Source organism: Carassius auratus, unplaced genomic scaffold (assembly GCF_003368295.1).
Source record: "Carassius auratus strain Wakin unplaced genomic scaffold, ASM336829v1 scaf_tig00024851, whole genome shotgun sequence".
NCBI classification, from domain to species: domain Eukaryota; kingdom Metazoa; phylum Chordata; class Actinopteri; order Cypriniformes; family Cyprinidae; genus Carassius; species Carassius auratus.
Window position 1 is genome coordinate 67,029 of NW_020525376.1, and position 18,608 is coordinate 85,636.

The 18,608-nt window shown below is 34.9% G+C and overlaps 1 protein-coding gene across 1 annotated transcript; it reads right to left on the reverse strand.

Moving 5' to 3' along the window:
- Positions 1 to 1,097: 1,097 nt before the first annotated feature.
- On the reverse strand, positions 1,098 to 18,233 carry LOC113078249 (growth hormone-releasing hormone receptor-like). Its single transcript, XM_026250572.1, has 13 exons — positions 18,180 to 18,233; positions 14,920 to 15,028; positions 13,593 to 13,700; positions 12,724 to 12,815; positions 11,580 to 11,677; positions 11,193 to 11,325; positions 10,222 to 10,375; positions 7,854 to 7,914; positions 7,377 to 7,446; positions 7,200 to 7,291; positions 4,799 to 4,928; positions 2,712 to 2,753; positions 1,098 to 1,223 (listed from the first exon to the last, which is right to left on the reverse strand). The coding sequence occupies exons 1-13, from the start codon at positions 18,231 to 18,233 to the stop codon at positions 1,122 to 1,124; spliced, it is 1,245 nt and encodes a 414-aa protein (XP_026106357.1). The 3' UTR covers positions 1,098 to 1,121.
- Positions 18,234 to 18,608: the final 375 nt, after the last annotated feature.

Below are 18,608 nucleotides of genomic sequence, written 5' to 3' on the forward strand. Positions count from 1 at the left end.
CTTTGTCATGTTGGTTTTACTATTTTGCAAGTTGTCTGAGCAGTACAGCCTAACTACATAAACTAAGTTCAAATACACATAATATACAAAAAATAAAAAATAAAAAAATTAATTCTGTCTTAATTTGCTCATCAAGTTGTTTCAAACCTGAAAGAGTTTCTTTCTTCTGTTAAACAGAAAAGTTATTTTGGAGAATGTGGGTAACAAAACAGTTGCTGGTCCTGCTGGGACTTCCATAGTATTATTTTTTTCGCTACTGAAGTCAATGGGGACCAGCAACTGGTTGGTTACCCAATTCTTCAAAATATCTTTTTTTGTGTTAATCAGTGCAGGTTTGGGACAATATGAGAGTGTGTAAATAATGGCAGAATTATAATTTTTGGGTGAACTCTTCCTTTAATGACAAGCGGCAGCATGTTTAGTACTGTTAGACTGCTGTCACTTTAAGACCTGCAAGGCATCTAATATACAGAAACACAGCTGTTTTTCTCTCAAGTGTTTACTTTGACTTTATATGGGGTAAGTTGTCACACATGAGAACTTGACATTAAACTACCTATTACAGGCATTTCAAATGTAAACAGAAATATAGTTATCACACACAAAACAGCTTGTGAAATGAAAGATAAGGACAAATAAAAACCTCTGTTTTTGCCAACAGAAAGTGTAGCTTACAAACTCTACAAAATTACAACATATAAAACATGTAAAAACTTGCCCCGGTTACTTGAATCTCACTCAGAAATCCATGAAATCTTCCAATTAATCTTTACATTTCTCTATTTTAAATAATGTACTTACATACAGATAAATACATAAATATTAAACCTGCCATACTGCCTTATATTGAGTAATTTTTTACAGTTTAACATTTCCACAAATAAATAAATATTATAATTAAATATCTGAATTTGAAGTGCAACAAATTTTGCATTACTGTAACTAACTGTTTTGATTGTGTGTAATTCACAGATATACTCTCTTTAGATACACTCTTTAAGTCATTGGTTTTCACATAAACTGAGCAATACGATCTGCATTTAATAAAACCGTTTCATTCAGATGTTCATGTATTCTGGAGGTGTTGAGGTCTGTATGGAGGCACTGGTGAGTTTTAGCGACTAGAATGGAGTATCCATCTGACTTCCTTTGGCTCCAACAGGGACGACAACGTAACTCCCCTCTTGATTTCGCATCCATCGTAAGCGTATTTCATTCTGAACCTGACAGACAAACATATATATAATCACAAAATCCCACGAGAGACTTCAATCAAAACCAAACCTAAATCTAACGTACATTTTAAAGGCGACATATGATGTGATTTCAAGTTTTCAAGTTACAAGCTGTTCGTGAATAGATAAGATTCCTAAAGTTGCAAACACTAAAGTCTCAAACCCAAAGAGATATTTTTCATAAAAGTTAAAGACTTGTCTACGTCTTCTTAAAACACCTCGTTTAAACACGCTCCCCGAGTGTCTACGTCACTGTGTGGGAAGAATAACATAATGCCGCCCAAATGTTCACACAAAGAAAGAAGGTGTAACTTTGATTCTCGCAGTTGCCATCGAAAAAGCGGCGCAAGGACTGGAATTGGAATATGGTTTATTAGGACAGGACAATATTTGGCAGAAGGACAACTATTTAAAAATCTGGAATCTGAAGGTGCAAAAACATCTAAATACTGAGAAAATCACCTTTGAAGTTGTCCAAATGAATACTTGGCAATGCATATTACTAATCAAAAATTGAGTTTTGATATATTTATGGCAAATATCTTCATGGAACATGATCTTTGGGATAATAGAAAAATATATATTTTTTTTTACCCATACAATGTTTATTTTGGCTATTGCTAAAAATATACCCCAGCGACTTCAGACTGGTTTTGTGGTCCAGGGTCACACATATATATGGTGCTGTTAGAGATGTAAAGAAGAATGGGTGCCGTCAGAATGAGAATCCAGACAGCTGATAAAAACATAATAATCCACTAATAACCACATGAAATGATTTGTTTCTTGCAAACATACAGTGTTCCACTCACGATACATTAACTGATGGACTGGAGTTGTGTGGATTACTTGTGGATTATTGCGATGTTTTTATGAGCTGTTTGGGCTCTCATTCTGACGGCACCCATTCACTGCAGAGGATCCATTGACGAGCAAGTGATGCAAAGCTGCATTTCTTCAAATCTTTTCAAATGAAGAAACAAACTCATCTACATCTTGGATATAGATTTTCAGCAAGTTTAAATTTTTGGGCGAACTGTTTCTTTAATATATTGGATGTTAAAAATGACTTTAATTAAATGTAAGACTGAAATACAATGCATTATTATTATTTATCCTTAATGGCATATTGGCCTTTAAGCAGTCCTCTTGTTAATTTCCCAATCTGTTTCATAATCAAATTAATAAAGATTGGCAAACATGTTTGTCAAGGATTTTATTGGGCCAGATTTTGAGTACAAATGTTGTTTAGGTCTCTGAGAACACTGATTGTCTCCATTCAAAAACAAACCTGACTTTCAGAATCAACTGTAAACAAGCCGGTTTGTCCAGATATCTGACATGCATGCTTTTTTACAGTTTGCAAATGCATAAGGGCATTGCACTTAAAGAATCTAGCTTTCAACACATTATTATGAATTTTGTAGTGTATTTTGTATTTTTATGATGTGAGAGGGCTAAATAATAATCACTCACCTCCTGGTTCAGGAAACAGTAGAGAACCGCCACAATAAGACCCTTAAGAAAATCAATGAAGAGAAAGTGAAAATAGAATTAAATGTTCCTCAGACCTGTAATAAACGATTCAAAAAGACTCAGAAACATTCTTTAACGTTTCATGGATGTTTTAAAAATGTTTACATTTGCAAAATTGGAAGTTTATCATTTCAGAATAATTCTGCACATTATAGTCAATGTCTAACACGAGAAATTAAGTTTACAAATGGTATCCACAGAACAGATTGTACTCTTCAAATTTCAAATTACAAACATACAGGTTTGCACACAGCACACAAGGATGAGTAAATAATGTCATTTTCAAGAGAACTATCCCTGTACTTTCAGATCAATAAGCCATATATATACACACACACACACACACACACAGCCTATATACTGCCCTAAAATAGATGTCTTAGGATATCAAACCTGTCACTAGAACCACTGTAGACTTTGGAACTAGGAAATAGCAATCTGTAAACCTGAGGCATTTCTCTGTCTGTCAGTCATTTTGCACATTCAGGGTGAGCTGACATATCTGACTACTCAAGATTAATAACATAGTCCTGCTTCAATGTTAGCCTTCAAAGAAAGTAATTAGCATTAAAAAAAACACACTTCACGGACATCATATAAAACCTTTACAAGAAAGCCTTCATGTTATGTTTCTAAACATCCTGCATGGAATTAATCTTTACAATTAATCACCGGCCCTTCAGGAAACTCAATTAGGGTTCTATCTAACTAAGTAATATCTCTAAAGCCCCGGTGTCCATCTTCTGTGTCAACAGATCAAAGGTGAGTATGAGGTCTGCTCGGAGGTTGTTTTGATCTGAGCTCATCTGAAGTAAGAAAAAAGTACACTACATGACTTTTACAAATCTGAACAGAACATTAGGCATCATACACTTTCGGATTTTGTAAATGGATGAAAACGGGAGAAAAACTGGTCTTCATATACCAAACAACTGGGGATAGCACACCGAAACACAACAAAATCTCGCAGAAACATGCGCCTTATTGTTAGTGTGTGACACATTAAAAAGAAAAAAGCTATTTGCTGCTAGTTAATATGACTACCTTGCTTGTGCTGCATGTTTTTAATTCAGTAAAAAGAACTGGTTTTAAAGTTTTGTGAATCAGACTACTTTTGTTGCTATCTATGTTTTTGATTCACTAAATGGAACCATTTTTAAAGAGTCTTTTGTTTGTGAATCGGACTATACTGTTTACTACATGTTTTTGATCCAATAAATATAAATGGTTGAAAAGAGTCAGTCTGTGAATCAGACTATTCTGGTTGCAAATGAATGAATGTTTACGACTGACTAAAAGAATAATTTTAAAAGAGTTATTTGTTTGTGAATCGGACTGTACTTTTTGTGCTGCGTGTTTATGATTCAGTAAAAAGAACTGGTTTAAAAGAGTCATTTATTGGTGAACCAGGCTACACTGGTCACTACAAGAGTCATTTGATAGTTATTTGGATTACCATGGTTGTGCTGTATGTGATTCAATAAAAAGAGCCGTTTGAAAAAGTAATTTGTTAGTGAATCGGACTGTACTGTTTGTGCTTTGTGTTGTTATTATTCAAGAAAAATAACTGGTTAAAAGTCATTTGTTTATGAACTACACAGATTGGTTTTTATGTTTTTGATTCACTAAAAAGAACCATTTTAAAAGAATCATTTGTTAGTTATTCGGACTACACTGAATGTTTTAAGACATTTGTTTGTGAATCAGACTGTACTGTTTTTCCCGTGTGTTTCTGATTCAATAAAAAGAACAGAAAATATAAATTTGTTCATGAATTGGACTATACAATTTGTGCGGCATGGTTTAGATTCACTAAAAAGAACCAGAATCAGAAAGAGTCATTTGTTTGCAAATCATCTTCCAAGTGCTGAAAACTGCAGACTGGTTCTGATTTTTGGCAACTAAAGCGTCAACATGCCCAGACTGAAGATCTGGTCAAAAATGGTGTCTTGTATTCCAGCCTTAATAAGTGTATGCGTGCTGTGTGTGTGTTTAGGCTGTGTTGTGCTGATAGTGGGCTGAATAACCTGGAAGGAGCCCAGACACAGCTCGATGCACAGCCGCAGGCTCACGTTGAAGTAGTCTGGGAGAAAGCTGAAGACCATGTAATGAGTGCCGAAGAGAGGGATGAGGAGGAGGGTGGACTTGGTCAGTCGTCTGAGGGGAGGAGAGATAAAGTGTTATTTTAGGGTGAACTGTTCCTTTAATATTCATTTGTGTCTTCTGTATTTGCACACTGATCTGAATAATCTTGAATGAATAAGAAATACTGTAATGTTGTATTTACTGTATATCTTCCAGTAATATATTTTCTTATGTTTGTATTGTTCTTCATATGTGAGCCAGATAAAAATATGTATTAATGTAAACATATCTGCAGTGATTATTATAATTGCTGATTTTAAAACATAAATGAAAAATGTATAATTTACAGAACCAACATTCTGAGCTTAAAGGGGAAGAAAAACATTCATCTTCTCACACTCCAGACCTGTGATTTTCTTTCTTCGTAGAATACAGAGATTTAGTAACCTTTTTCAGAGAACAAATATGTATAAAGAACTGTTGCATAAACGTAGTATTTATAACTTGTACACATTCTAAGTCTTCTGAAAGTCAACTTTGTGTGAAACTGAACGTGAGCTATACCTTTAAGGTCCCTCAGTGTTAAATATATTAAAATTTCACTCAATTTCACAGTTTAATGAACTCGCTGTGTTTTTTTATTTTATTTTTATGTATTAGCACCACTGCAAATATTAACCATCAAATATTCTGACAGAAACTCTTAAAAACCCAGTTTAGAGAGTGTAGCTGTCATTCACAGGCCTGTGTTACATCTTTATATGTATGATTATGAATATAAACACAACAGAAGCAAACACTACTTTCTGGCAAAAACAAAGAGCCTCGCTCTTCATGATATCACCATTAACAGGTCATAAAGTCATATTATCTCTCCAGATATTATGTATGAGCTGTGCCAGGCAGAAATGTACTGGAAATCATCCTTGGACACCTGGATGTAAAAACAGTAGTGAAATTTGATTTCTTTGTTACTTGGCAACAGCTTTAGCTTTAGATTTAGCTTTAACAGTTTAGCTATATGAACTGGCGGAGGATTTGTTTATTATGATTTTGTTTTTAGTAAAACAATCGATTACAGTTCGAGTACAATTAACATCTTTCAAAAACATAATTCTTCAAAACTTTTGATTACCAGGTGTATATAAATAAAATAAAGCTCATTCAAGCTATAATAATTCACAAATAACTCTGCTTGAGGGTTATCTATTAAAATACCTAAAATTGCAAAGCAATCTTATTTCCAGTGGTTGTCATGATCACCAGTGCTGCTATCTGCAGGTCTCCGTGGAGGGAAGTACAGTAGAAACGCTTTAGAGGGTGGAAGAACAAACTCACTTAAGAGAATTACACTTCCATCAGCTGCAGTGGCTAACAATGATCAAAGGATCAGTGACAATGACATGTCGAGTCCACATCATTCTCCTTCAGCGGCATTCTGGGAACTCCATTTTATTTCCTGTCAGTTATTTCCTTTGCATCTTAGTTTCACTCCATGCATTTCATTACCACATCCCTGGAGAGCCAGTTTTGTATAACATCCTGTCCTACTCAGATAGACTCAGTACCATAAGACATTATTAAATAATCTGATCTTACAATGACTTTCATTGGCGTAAACTGATGTTGTCCAGTTGATTCAGTGATATAAATAATAATAAATAATAATTAATGCAACCAGTCAGTTTAGATTTTTGCAGCATTTATTAATGTTGGTTCATTTTAACATCCAAACATATAAAGTAAAACTCAAACTATTAAAAAGTATTTTTGGTAATGAACTTGAAATAAAATAAAAACATAAATATTAGATGAAAAACTTGTATTAGCAACAGATATGAAAAAAGTTGCCCTGCAACTAAACTGAAATATGCTGAAGTTCTAAAACGACTTAAAATGAATTAAATGTAAAAAGAAATATTAAATATAAATGACAAAAGTACATGAAGGAATTCAAATTAAAACTGAAAAAAAAAATCTAATTCAAAATATCAATAAACCCTATAATTGTATACACTGCTACAGTATAATATTTAAGGAATATATTAAAATTAGCTCATGCATTTATAAACTGGAATGAACTAACAATGAAAAATAGTATATTTATAAACTAGCATCGCCTTTCAGTTCATAATACCTAATGCATTTAATACTAAAGTTGATGCATTGAACCTAGTAATCTGTTAGGCTCCCATCACTTGAGCCACGCTATCCCACAATCCTCCACACAGACCTGCTGCTCAGCTCCCATAGAGAATGAACTGAAAACACCCACTCATGCATTTACTCTCCCGTTTTGATGTCCCTGCTCATGGGTGTGTGGTGTTGCCTTGATTTCTGTACCTGTACTGAGCCGAATTGTTGAACTGGATCAAGCGAGGGTTCAGTTTCTGCACCAGAATCCTGATGATGTTCACGAAGAGAAAGAAGTTCACCTGGTTGGGAAGGTAAACGGGAAAATATGAGCTGAAAAGAGCTCATGAGCTTATGAGCTTTATATATATATGAGCTTTATCTCACCCCTATGGACACTACAATGGGACCCTTGATGATCCACCAGTAAGGAGAATCTTCATTTATGTCCCAACACCTGAGAAAAAAATAGGCCTGGATAAGAGACTGATTCAAATCCATCGTTTTTCTTCTCTCACACAATCCACTAAAAGACTGTGTCCAACTGTGGATCTAAAGAGAAATAAAAACACTCAACTGCTCTCAAAGATCATGTGACCCGGTAGAAGGTCAATCAAGTCATTCTACTTTTCAGCTGTTTCGTTTCACTGTGTACTGCTGTATAGAGCTGAAATGATAATAAAGTCTCTCTGACTCTGACTCTGTTCTGGGTCATTAGCCCCAAGTCTTGTAGCAGACTAGCAGCCGACTGAAAACATCAAAGGCGATGAGACTGAATCTCGCTTGGCTTTAAGAACTTGTTCAAACCCTAACCCTAGTATGAAGAAGCACCACTAAGTAAGGTAAAGAAAAACGTGCAATTACTCTGTGTCCTCAAAATATAGTCTAGAGCAGATCCAGAGGATGATGCAGACCAGGGGAAAACCTGCAAGAAAAGACAAGAGACAGACAAAAAGATTGAATAACATAATAATAAAAAGCATGGATAATATACCTAGAAGCTATTACTTTAAATGATTATCATGGTAATGACACTGCGTGTAGAATAAGTCAGACTTTATTCAGTGACATGCAGACAGAAGCACATTTAAAAAAATCTGAGCTATGCTGCATGAAACATAAAGTGCCTTTTAGTCAAATGACCAAAATTTGGCAAAATTCTAAATTAATAACTTAAGCAATTATGAAAATAAGATTAAACGTTTATGGAAATTACCCAGCATTTAGACAGTGTTCATTAAGTATTAAACATTTGCACAAGAAATCATCGATTTTCATGTACTTACTATAAAAAATAAATCTCTTAAAAGTCTGCATGGAATGCAGTTTGTAACCTCTTCAACTTTCCAAAATGTGATACAAAAGTATGTGAAGCAGGGAAAAGATGCAACACGTGATTTAATCCTCCAGGAATTGACTAGAAGCATTATACACCAAAATGTATCTCAGATTAAAACTAAAAATAATTATTTAGAGTAATATGCACTGATCACTGACAATAAGCCTGTTCACAATAGAACCTGGAACAGGTATAAGAACAAGAACTGTGATTTGCACATGATCCGTGCATCTCTGTATTGAGCATCGACAAGTTCATTTGAACTCTTTCTTTCAGAGTCTGCTCAAATCACAGAAATGCCAATCACATAAGTTGTTCTGACACTTCTCAGCCCTCCCGGGGTAACAGAGACAGGGAGGGAAGAGAGAGAGATATAACTGGAAACTGAGAAACAGAAGGATCCTGCTGTACTTCACTGATTGGAGCGACTGAGACTGTAATAGCTGCTAACATCAGAAAAATAACAGGTTTCAGAAATACACATCATAATGTACAGTCAGTAATGTAATGGTTATTACTGCAAAAATAAAACCCTAGACTGATCGTGATACACATACATTACTCTTTACATACATATATTTCCATTCCAATTATTAGCATGGTTAAGATGTTTTAATGTTTTACGCTTTTATGCTCATTAAGGACGCAGTTATTTAAACAAAAAAATTAAAAGATTAAGTAAAACAGTAATATTGTGAAAAATTACTAAAATAGCTGTTTTCTATTTGAATCTATTTTAAAATGTAATTTATTCCTGTGATCAATGCTGTATTTCCTGCATCATTACTCCAGTCTTCAGTGTCACATGATCCTTCAGAAGTTATTCTGATAAGCTGATTTGCTGCTCAACAAACATTTATTATTATTGTTGAAAACAGTTGTGCTGCTTAATATTTTTGTGGAAACCATGATGCTTTTTTTTCAGGATTCTTTGATGAAAAGAACAGCATTTATTTGAAATCTTTTTAACATTATAAATGACTTTATTGTCACTTGTAATCCATAATAAAATTTATGGATTCTTGTTGAATAAAAGCATTGAATTATTATCAATATCAATGTTGAAATCAGTTGTGTGTATATATATATACCATTTGAGTATCCTGACACTGCAACACTCACTCAACCAATAATATAATTTTGGTGCGGGACTGTGTGTAAATTTGACCAAGGGCAGATGGGATACATTGTTGATGGGATGTGTTATTACTTTTGCTATTTCATTTGGTCTTTGGTCTCATTTTTTTGGTCACACTGCAAATATAACTATAATGACACAGAAGAATGATACTGTTGGCATTTTTTTCCAGCTGATAAACAATAAATACACTGACAGCCAATCAGAATCCATCCTGCTTTAAAAGAGCTTGAGCATTTAAAGTGACAGACGACAAAACTGCAATGCGCTTACAATAAAGAAAATATTATATTCATTGTTATACGTAGTTATCATTCTTGGTGTGAACAGACTTTTAGTTACAAAAATAATATCAGGACAACAAACTAAATTAAAGTTTTCATTAGGGGTGCTCCGATCACGATCGGCCGATCGTTATGCGCATCTCGACAGTAAAGCCGGTTCTCTAATCAGCGGTTAATTCCATCACGTGCGTGATTTCACATAGAGCAGCTGTTACTACACAGAGCCTTTAACCGAGAAGATGCACCAAAAAATGATGGAATTAACCGCTGATTAGAGAACCGGCTTTACTGTCGAGATGCGCATTAACGATCGGCCGATCGTGATCGGAGCACCCCTAGTTTTCATTGTTTCTTCCTTTAATAACTCACATAGTCTACACTAGTAGATGAACCTCATTTGTGATGGCCAGAGGAAAGTGTTTGGGAGAGGACAGGGCCGGGTGGCTGTAGGGACAGATATGAGCGTCTCACCCCAGCCCAGAAGAGCGAAACTCCAGAGACAGCGGCGGCTACGCGGGAAGGCCGAGACCAGCAGAAAGTTCAGATACACAGCTTCAACCAGCAACCAGAAGAAATTAGTCATGATGCAATAATGACAAAATACCACTGACACCTTACAGGCCACCTGCAGAGAGAGAGAGAGAGAGAAAGAGAGAGAGAGATGCTGAGAATGATAAACAGGGCATGACGGCAAAAAAAAGAAGAAGAAATAAACAGATGGAGAAAGCCCAAACTCAGCAGGAAATGACAATGACAATGACAATTTTAAGGATCTTTCCATAAACAGGGCACAAAATAAACTCGTAATACATTTTTAATTACGTTTTTCTATTCTTTTTTTAAATAAAAAGGTGATTTTTCAAACCTTTTTAGGTCTGTGTTAAGATTTATATTTCCAATAAAAGCTGTTCTTTTACTTTCTATTCATCAAAGAATTCTGAAAAAAAATGTATTATGTTTCCACAAACATATTATCAGCACAACTGTTTTCAACATTGATAATAATCAGAAATGTTTCTTAAGGAACAGATCATATGAGAATGATTTCTGAAGGATCATATGACACTGAAAACTGGAGGAATGATGATGAAAATACAGCATTGATCACAGGAATAAATTATGGTTTAATATAGATTCAGATAGAAAACTGTGATTTTACATTATAGTAATTATTCACAATTTTACTTAATTTTTTTTGTTTAAATAAATGCGTCCCTAATGAGCATAAAAGGGTAAAACATTAAAACAATTATTTAAATTGTAATAATATTTCACAATATTAAGGTTTTTACTGTATTTTTGATCAAATAAATGCTGGTTACACAATATCAGGCAATATCACATACATCCTTCATGGAGAAAGCAATCCCAGAATGCATTGAGTCACAATCAGTCATGTTTTGTCCAGTTCTCTGTGAGGACTGTGGTGTTGATGGACTCACTGTAGAGAGCGTGCAGTGATCTGTGTCGTCACTGGAGAACAGCGTAGCATCTTTGATAAACACAGCCACCGATTTCAGGATGAAGGTCAAAAACAGCTGCATGTGGATGTAGTTTCGAGCACAGTGTAATCGCCTACAGAATACAAACAACAGGTCACTTCTTTCATTTTAAAGAACACAGTTTTTTACCAACGCAGGAAAATTATTTAAAGATGTATAGCCAGTGTTAGGTTTATTTAAAAAAAATATTACTCACAAAAGAGACTAAATATATTAAAGCAGGCCTTTTTTTACAACAACTTTCAGGTTACATGAGGGGATTTTGTATTTAGGTTTGGATTTTTCTATTTTGTCCATCAATAAGAACTCATTGTAAAGGCACAGTACCTGAAGAGCATCAGTATTGCCACGGCAACAGAGAGCGACAGCAGTGATGCTCCATATCCAACAGTATAGATCAGCTTCACTGTGGCAAAGTATGACTCCTGAGGGACAAACAAGCAGAAATCAATTACATCTGAGACCATGTTCAGGACACAGAGTCGGTTTAAATACAAGAAACATTTCTCTGGATACAGGGGTAAAGCAGTGAATCAATAGATCCATCATTATTTGACGCAATGATGAATGAATGAATAATCATTTGAATCAAACCGACATAATTATGAAACCCTAAAGTCAGTTTATACAGATTTTTTTAAAACTTAAAATACATTTTAAATATTTATTTTTTCAAAAATGTAAATTAAAATTAGTTTGAGTTTACTATTGTCTTTTTAAAGCTGCATTATGCTTTTTTTATTACTCTAAAGTTGCGTTGAAACAATCTGTATTGTAGAAAGTGTTTATAACTAAAGGTGACTTGAACTGACACAAATACACACACACACACACACACACATATATAAATATATATATATATATATATATATATATCCATTTTATATTAAACATTAAATATAAAAAATAACTGTATTTAAATAAAATAAATGAATGTAACTAGATTAAAATTAAGTTAATTAAATGATCTGGAAATTGTATTTACAATTGATGTATTCATTTATTTCTATATTAACTACATATTAATTACATATTAACTTATTTCATCATAAAATGAAAAACTATAAGCCAACTATAAACTATAAGTGAGAATTATGACATACAGACATAATTTTTAAAGCCTAAAGCCTGATTATAAAAAAAAAAAGAAAAGAAAAAAAAATTCTGCAAAAAAAAAAAAAGATTTTTATTACAATAAAAATGTAATATAAAGTGTAGTATAGGTAATATTCAGTTAAATCAATGTTACTAGATTTAAATTAAGTCACTAAAATTATTAAGTAATTCTTATTATGAAACATGTATTAATTTAATAATAACTTTACAATTAATGTATTAATATATTTGTAAATTAACTTCATTTATTAGAACATAAAATTTAAATCCAAAGCCAGATCATTTGGTTTGAGTTCATACTCAGATTCTTGACTGTGTCTTTACAAATGAGTCTGAATTTCAGAGCATGTGTGACCTCTGGGATTTCGTCCTCAACACTGCAGGCCTCATGGTACGGAGGGAACGGATGTGACCAGCCGCCAGGCGTACAGTTACGACTCACTATACCTGGAGTAATCAATGATAGGTCAAAAGGTCAATGACAATAATGCAAGGCAGTCTCTGCAAGCTTTTAAAAAACAACAACTTATAACAAATATGCTAATACGGTCACCAGCACTTTCAGATTAAATGAATAAACACAAGTTGACATTTCATGTGGTTTGTATTGACTTCTTCTCTAGAGAATGAGCTGCAATGCATTAAATTAGCTTGTGCTTAAGCTGAATGTGAAATGAAGCCTGTTTCCTTTTCTACACCAGACAGAGATACAAGGATGGAGTGCAAATTTCATTTGAGAGCTTTCAGATGTGAATGCAGTGTTGGTTGGTCGGGCTTAGACCAGGTTTAGTTTGATATACTGCTGGATCTGTGGAGACTTTAAAAAGTTACTGCAAATATAAAAGCCTTTTTTTGGGTCAAACTTAAGTCTTGGTAAAGTACATAGTACAAAGTCAAATATTGAGGCTGTGCATTTTACCATTTGAGGTTTCAATTCATCTTCTCAATGTGTAGAGTTAAAACATCACATAATGACCACAACATTCCTTTTGATCATTTTCAACAAATAAAAATGGCCCATTAAATTAAAGTTAATTTATTAAGTTCATGTACAAATTTCTCTAGTTAGCATCTCAAATGTTGTTTATAAAAAAATAAAAAATGCAATGTTTTAATTCAATGCTGGATAATTAAAAACAAGCACGAATATGGCAGGACTGTTTTTAAAGTCCTGAACTTTAAAATTCAGTTTTGAATCATGCACAAGTGTGTTGTGTGTCGTACCCGTGTTGTTCTTGATGACAGAGAAAACAGCAGGACAGGGCGAGTGGATCGTCTCACCCACTGCAGCCCTGGGCCAACACACTACTGAATCCCATACTGGCAGACAACCTTCACAACACACACACACACACACACACACACACACGCACACACATACACACGAAGAGCATGTGTTTATTCAGTAAATACCCATGCACTCAAGCACCATCTGACAGGCTATCCGTGGCATGTAACAGCTTGTATTTGCTATATAAATGTCCAGTTTGCCATGTTGGATTGGCACGTGTACATGTGTTTATGCGAATGCCCTGCAAAGCCGCTGCCAAACACGACTTCACTTCTGGGATTCACTGGGAAACACAAACGCAAGGCGCTGCATTTCAATGAGTCTGAACTTGTACTAAACTCTGTCTCTGAATGTCACCACTGACAGCTTGTGGCAGTGCTAAATGCCATGCAGATGTGATTTATTTTAAATGACATCTCAAGTGTTTGTGACCTGTTTTCATGTCATTTCAAATAAAGTCAAAAAGTTGACAGGAGAAATTACTGATGATGTTGTGGTTTATTTACTTTAGAAATAATACAGAAATTAAAAACATATAGTAAATTATTTTATAGTAGCTGAATTTCCAGTTTGGGGTCAGGTTTTGAAAGATTTTATACTTTTATTCATCAAGAATTCGTTAAATTGATTTAAAAATTAAATGAAATATGAACTCAGTACTGACATTTATAATGTTCCGATATATTTCTGTTTCAAATAAATGTTGTTCTTGAACTTTCTATTCATCAAAGAATCATGAAAAAAAATTACAGTTTCCACAAAAACATCACAATCAGCACAATTATTATGATTATATCAGAAATGTTTCTTGAGCAGCGAATCATAATATAATGATTTCTGAAGGATCATGTGACACTGAAGACTGGAGTGATGATGCAGAAAATTCAGTTTACATGCATTTTAAATATATTCAAATAGAAAACTGTTCATTTAAAATGTAATGATATTTTACAATATTTTAGTACATTTTTTATCAAATAAATGCAGCCTTGGTGAGCACATTTAAACACATTTAAAAATCTTAATGAACCCACATTTTTTAGTTATATAATAGTCCTGGATACATCTGAGAAATGTTTGAGTTTATATTGAGATCTGTGACTTCTGATTGCAGAACACAGTTTCTGAGGAGAAAAATCTGAGAAGCATTATGCCTTAACAAAAGTCTCCATTTGCTCTCAATTGAAACTCAGCGCTCTTTAGCACGCTTCTCACATCCTACGTTTAAAAATCTCATCAGGAGCGTCGGTTTATTTCTACCTGAGGAGCTGCTGAGGTTCCCGAGATCTGTGATCTCTCTGAGACACCGCTGTTCATCTCTTGCCAACTGAAAGATATACTCACACTCAGGATGCAAACTAGACAACACCTGCCAAGAGAGAAAATTAAATGTGTGAGTGAGTGGTGCATAAAAATGCAGGTCTACCTTATAACACAACACTTAAAGATCCATCTTCAGACACTCAGGCTCAAAAAAAAAAAAAAAAAAAAAAAAAGAATATTACTATCAATTGCATTTGCAATCCTGACCCACTTTCCAAACACAGAGAGAGCATGTGATAAAAAAGATTGGTATTAACAGCACAGAACAACATTCATTCTGACTGCATTAGCAGAAAGGTGAAATTTCTTATTTTCAATCAATCTTCAATTTAATAAATACACCATTACATTTCAAATGATTGCTTCCTCGGTTTTTGACAAGGGCTACTTCATTAACAGCCTTAACAATTTCAGCATATGTAGTGTATGCACAAACACACGCATATATGCATGCATTAATTATGTACATGCAATCACAGCGCTGATTCAGAGTGTCTCCAATCAGACACTTCAGTGTGAGTTTATGCAGGTTAAAATGTTACTATGATCTCTAGCAGCTTTTGAAAGCAATCACAATCAACAGCAATTTAACAAATATAGATTTTCAAAGGCCTTTCATAAATGTGGTAAACATGTGGTACCAATAATTCATAATATTCCATAAATCATTTATAGTAAAGTTTCTGAAATGGAAAGAGAACTGTTTTTTGTTTTTACTCAATTTACTAAAGATTTACACACAAAAATCTTTCTTAATAAATGTATAATTTTATAGCCTTATACGTATATGGAAGGGATAATGCATGGCTAGCTGTGCATTAAACATTTATTATGAATGGCGTGGAGGCCAAGAACCCTGGTTCTTTGATGAATAGAAAGTTCAAAAGAACAGCATTTATTTGAAACAAAAATATTTTGTAACTTGTTTTTTTCTGTCACTTTTGATCAATTTAATAAATTCTTGTTGCATAAAAGTATATATTTTTTCAAAATTCTTTATAAAATCTTTCAAAAACCAACTTAAACAGCGGTTTTTCACATCAATAGTAAGCCAATGACAAAAAAATCCCAACCATTTGCCAAGAATAACTCCCATTTAACATTTACTTTGATACAAGTTCTTGCCAATAAAACTGAAAAGTTAAATAAATATATTATTTTACACATGAGAAGTTAAAAGCTCATCACTATGCTCTTCACAGGCCGCCCGATGAGGCTGGTTGTACATGCTATAGTCTGTCTTTAAAGGTAAATCATCTCTAAAGCGGTCACGTCTCTGCTTTCATTGAATGAACAACACAGGTCAGCAGCAGGGTATTGTTCATTAAAAGATTTCTTCAAAAGCACTGAGCCGTTCGACACCATAAACAAGTCTACAGAGAAGGCAGTCGTCTGTGAGGTGCTATACTCTCATACAGCAGCACTATCTCATCCTAATCTTCTCATATTTACTGGGTTTTCTCTACGTTTATCTCTCTTCATCTCCTTCTTTTTAATCCTCAAGCCTTAGAGACGCAGTAAACTGATATTATCACTTGCCATTTTCAGTCTCTTAAGAAAAAATAAAATAAAAATCAGAGCACAGCTGGGAAACAGAAACGGAGGGAAAACTAGAAAAACAATTCAATCAAACAATACTAAATAATGAGAAAGTGGAGTGTTTTTAGAAAAATTTGACTCCTGCACATTGCAAGGAGGGCTTTTATAGACAACTAAAACATCCTGATCAGACATAAAGCTGAAATAAATTATAATATATATATATATATATATATATATATATATATATTTATATAAAATATTAGAGAAAATGCTATATACAGTAGCAATGTATTATTTTGTATACATATTAGAACATTTATTTATATTTTTTTCAACTTTTTTTATTGAGTAGATTTAACATTTTTTGACAGCAGGTAACAAATGTATAGTTAACAAAAAAACATTACAAAGTAGGACCAAAATGGCATCTGTACCCGATTCCCTTCCCACCTCACCCCTGAACAGACCCAACACAGGCCCATAAACGAGGACAAACATACAGATACATGCATACCAACAAACATTCACCAGTATAGACACACACACACACACACACACACACAAAAAGGAAATAGTAAATAAATAATAGTACTTGATTAGGTCAGTAAAAAGTCAAATAAAATTTTGAGGTAGTGCCTTTCAGAGAGGATCTGAGCTTCTCCAACCTCAGATTGTCAAGCACTTCTTTTATCCAACGATCATGTCTGGGGGGGGGGGGGGGAAGCTTCCCATTGAGCAGAATTAGCCTCCGAGCTAGCAATGATGTAAATGCCAGGGCCCTTTCCAGTGCAACAGGGAGGTCAGCGTCTGGGGAGATGCCAAAAATGGCTGATAAAGGGTTGGGTGAGATAGTGTGTTCATTAGCTCTACTCAAGGTGTCTAAAAAGTTCATCCCAAAATTTGTCAGCTTAGGGCAGGACCAGAACATATGCGTATGATTGGCAGGGGACTGGTTACACCTTCTACAGGCATCAATGACATTAGGGTATATTTTAGACAATTTTGCATTTGTGTAGTGAACTCTATGAAGGATCTTACACTGAATTAGACCATGACGTGCGCATATAGAAGAAGAGTGAACCATAGCCTTAGCATGGCCCCACTGTTCAACCGTAATAGCCATGCTCAAGTCACCCTCCCAAGCAGCTTTTGAAAGGGTACCAGGGTGTGCAGAGGTCGATCCTAATTACTCGTACAACACAGAAATGCATTTTCTACGATTGGGGTCTGTTGCCAAGAGGGAGTCAGTCAGTGTTTCGGGGGGACGATTTGGGAAGTGGGTAAATGTTTTCTTAACAAAGTCTCTAATCTGAAAAAAAGCGGAAGAGGTGTGAATTTGGCAAATTATGAAGAGAAGAGAGCTCTGTGAAGAATGCAAATTTACCATCCTTGTACAGGTCATTAACACAAATAATACCATTACTATGCCAGGCCCTGAATGCTAAATCCGACCTTGAGGGGGTACAGACATGATTTTGGAGCAGTGGTGTCAAGATGGAGGGACCCTGTAAGCCTAAACACTTCTTGATCTGACTCCAGACCTTGAGCGAGAGGGATACAATTGGACATGGGCCTACAGGTCCTAAAGGCAAAGGGAGTTGGGAGCATAGGACCGACCGCAACGGGAGGCGTGCGCTTGATCGCTCCAAATGTACCCAGGCAGGAGGTGAGGCGTCCTCACTACAAGGGAGAGTGGTAGATGCACCCATCGTTCAAAATCACTTGCAGTTTTTGCGACCAGGGGTAAGAAATTATTGCGAAACAAGTCAGATACGGCCGTTGTAATATGAACACCCAAGTAGCTAAATCCGTCATTACTCCATTTAAATCCTGATAACGAGCGTGGGAGCTGCTTAGCCAAAGAGTTTATTGCCAAGAGCTCACTTTTCTGGTAGTTGAGCTTGTAGCCGGAGTACGTACCGAACCGATCCAAAACATTCAAAATGACAGGGAGTGAGGTGACAGGGTTAGGGATATACAGGAGCAGGTCATCCGCGTATAATGAAAATGTATGTGTTACGCCAAATTGCGTGATGCCATTGAAGCCTTCTTCCGCACGGAGCCAAATGGCCAGAGGTTCTATC

Excerpts from the sequence above, each read along its gene's own strand:
- LOC113078249 (XM_026250572.1), bottom strand. The coding sequence starts at position 18,233 with ATGGGTGCATCTACCACTCTCCCTTGTAGTGAGGACGCCTCACCTCCT. Across the intron at positions 11,678-12,723 it reads TTGAGGACGAAATCCCAGAG|GAGTCATACTTTGCCACAGT; the intron begins GTCACACATGCT and ends TTTGTCCCTCAG. Across the intron at positions 7,292-7,376 it reads CCATTGTAGTGTCCATAGGG|GTGAACTTCTTTCTCTTCGT; the intron begins GTGAGATAAAGC and ends CTTCCCAACCAG.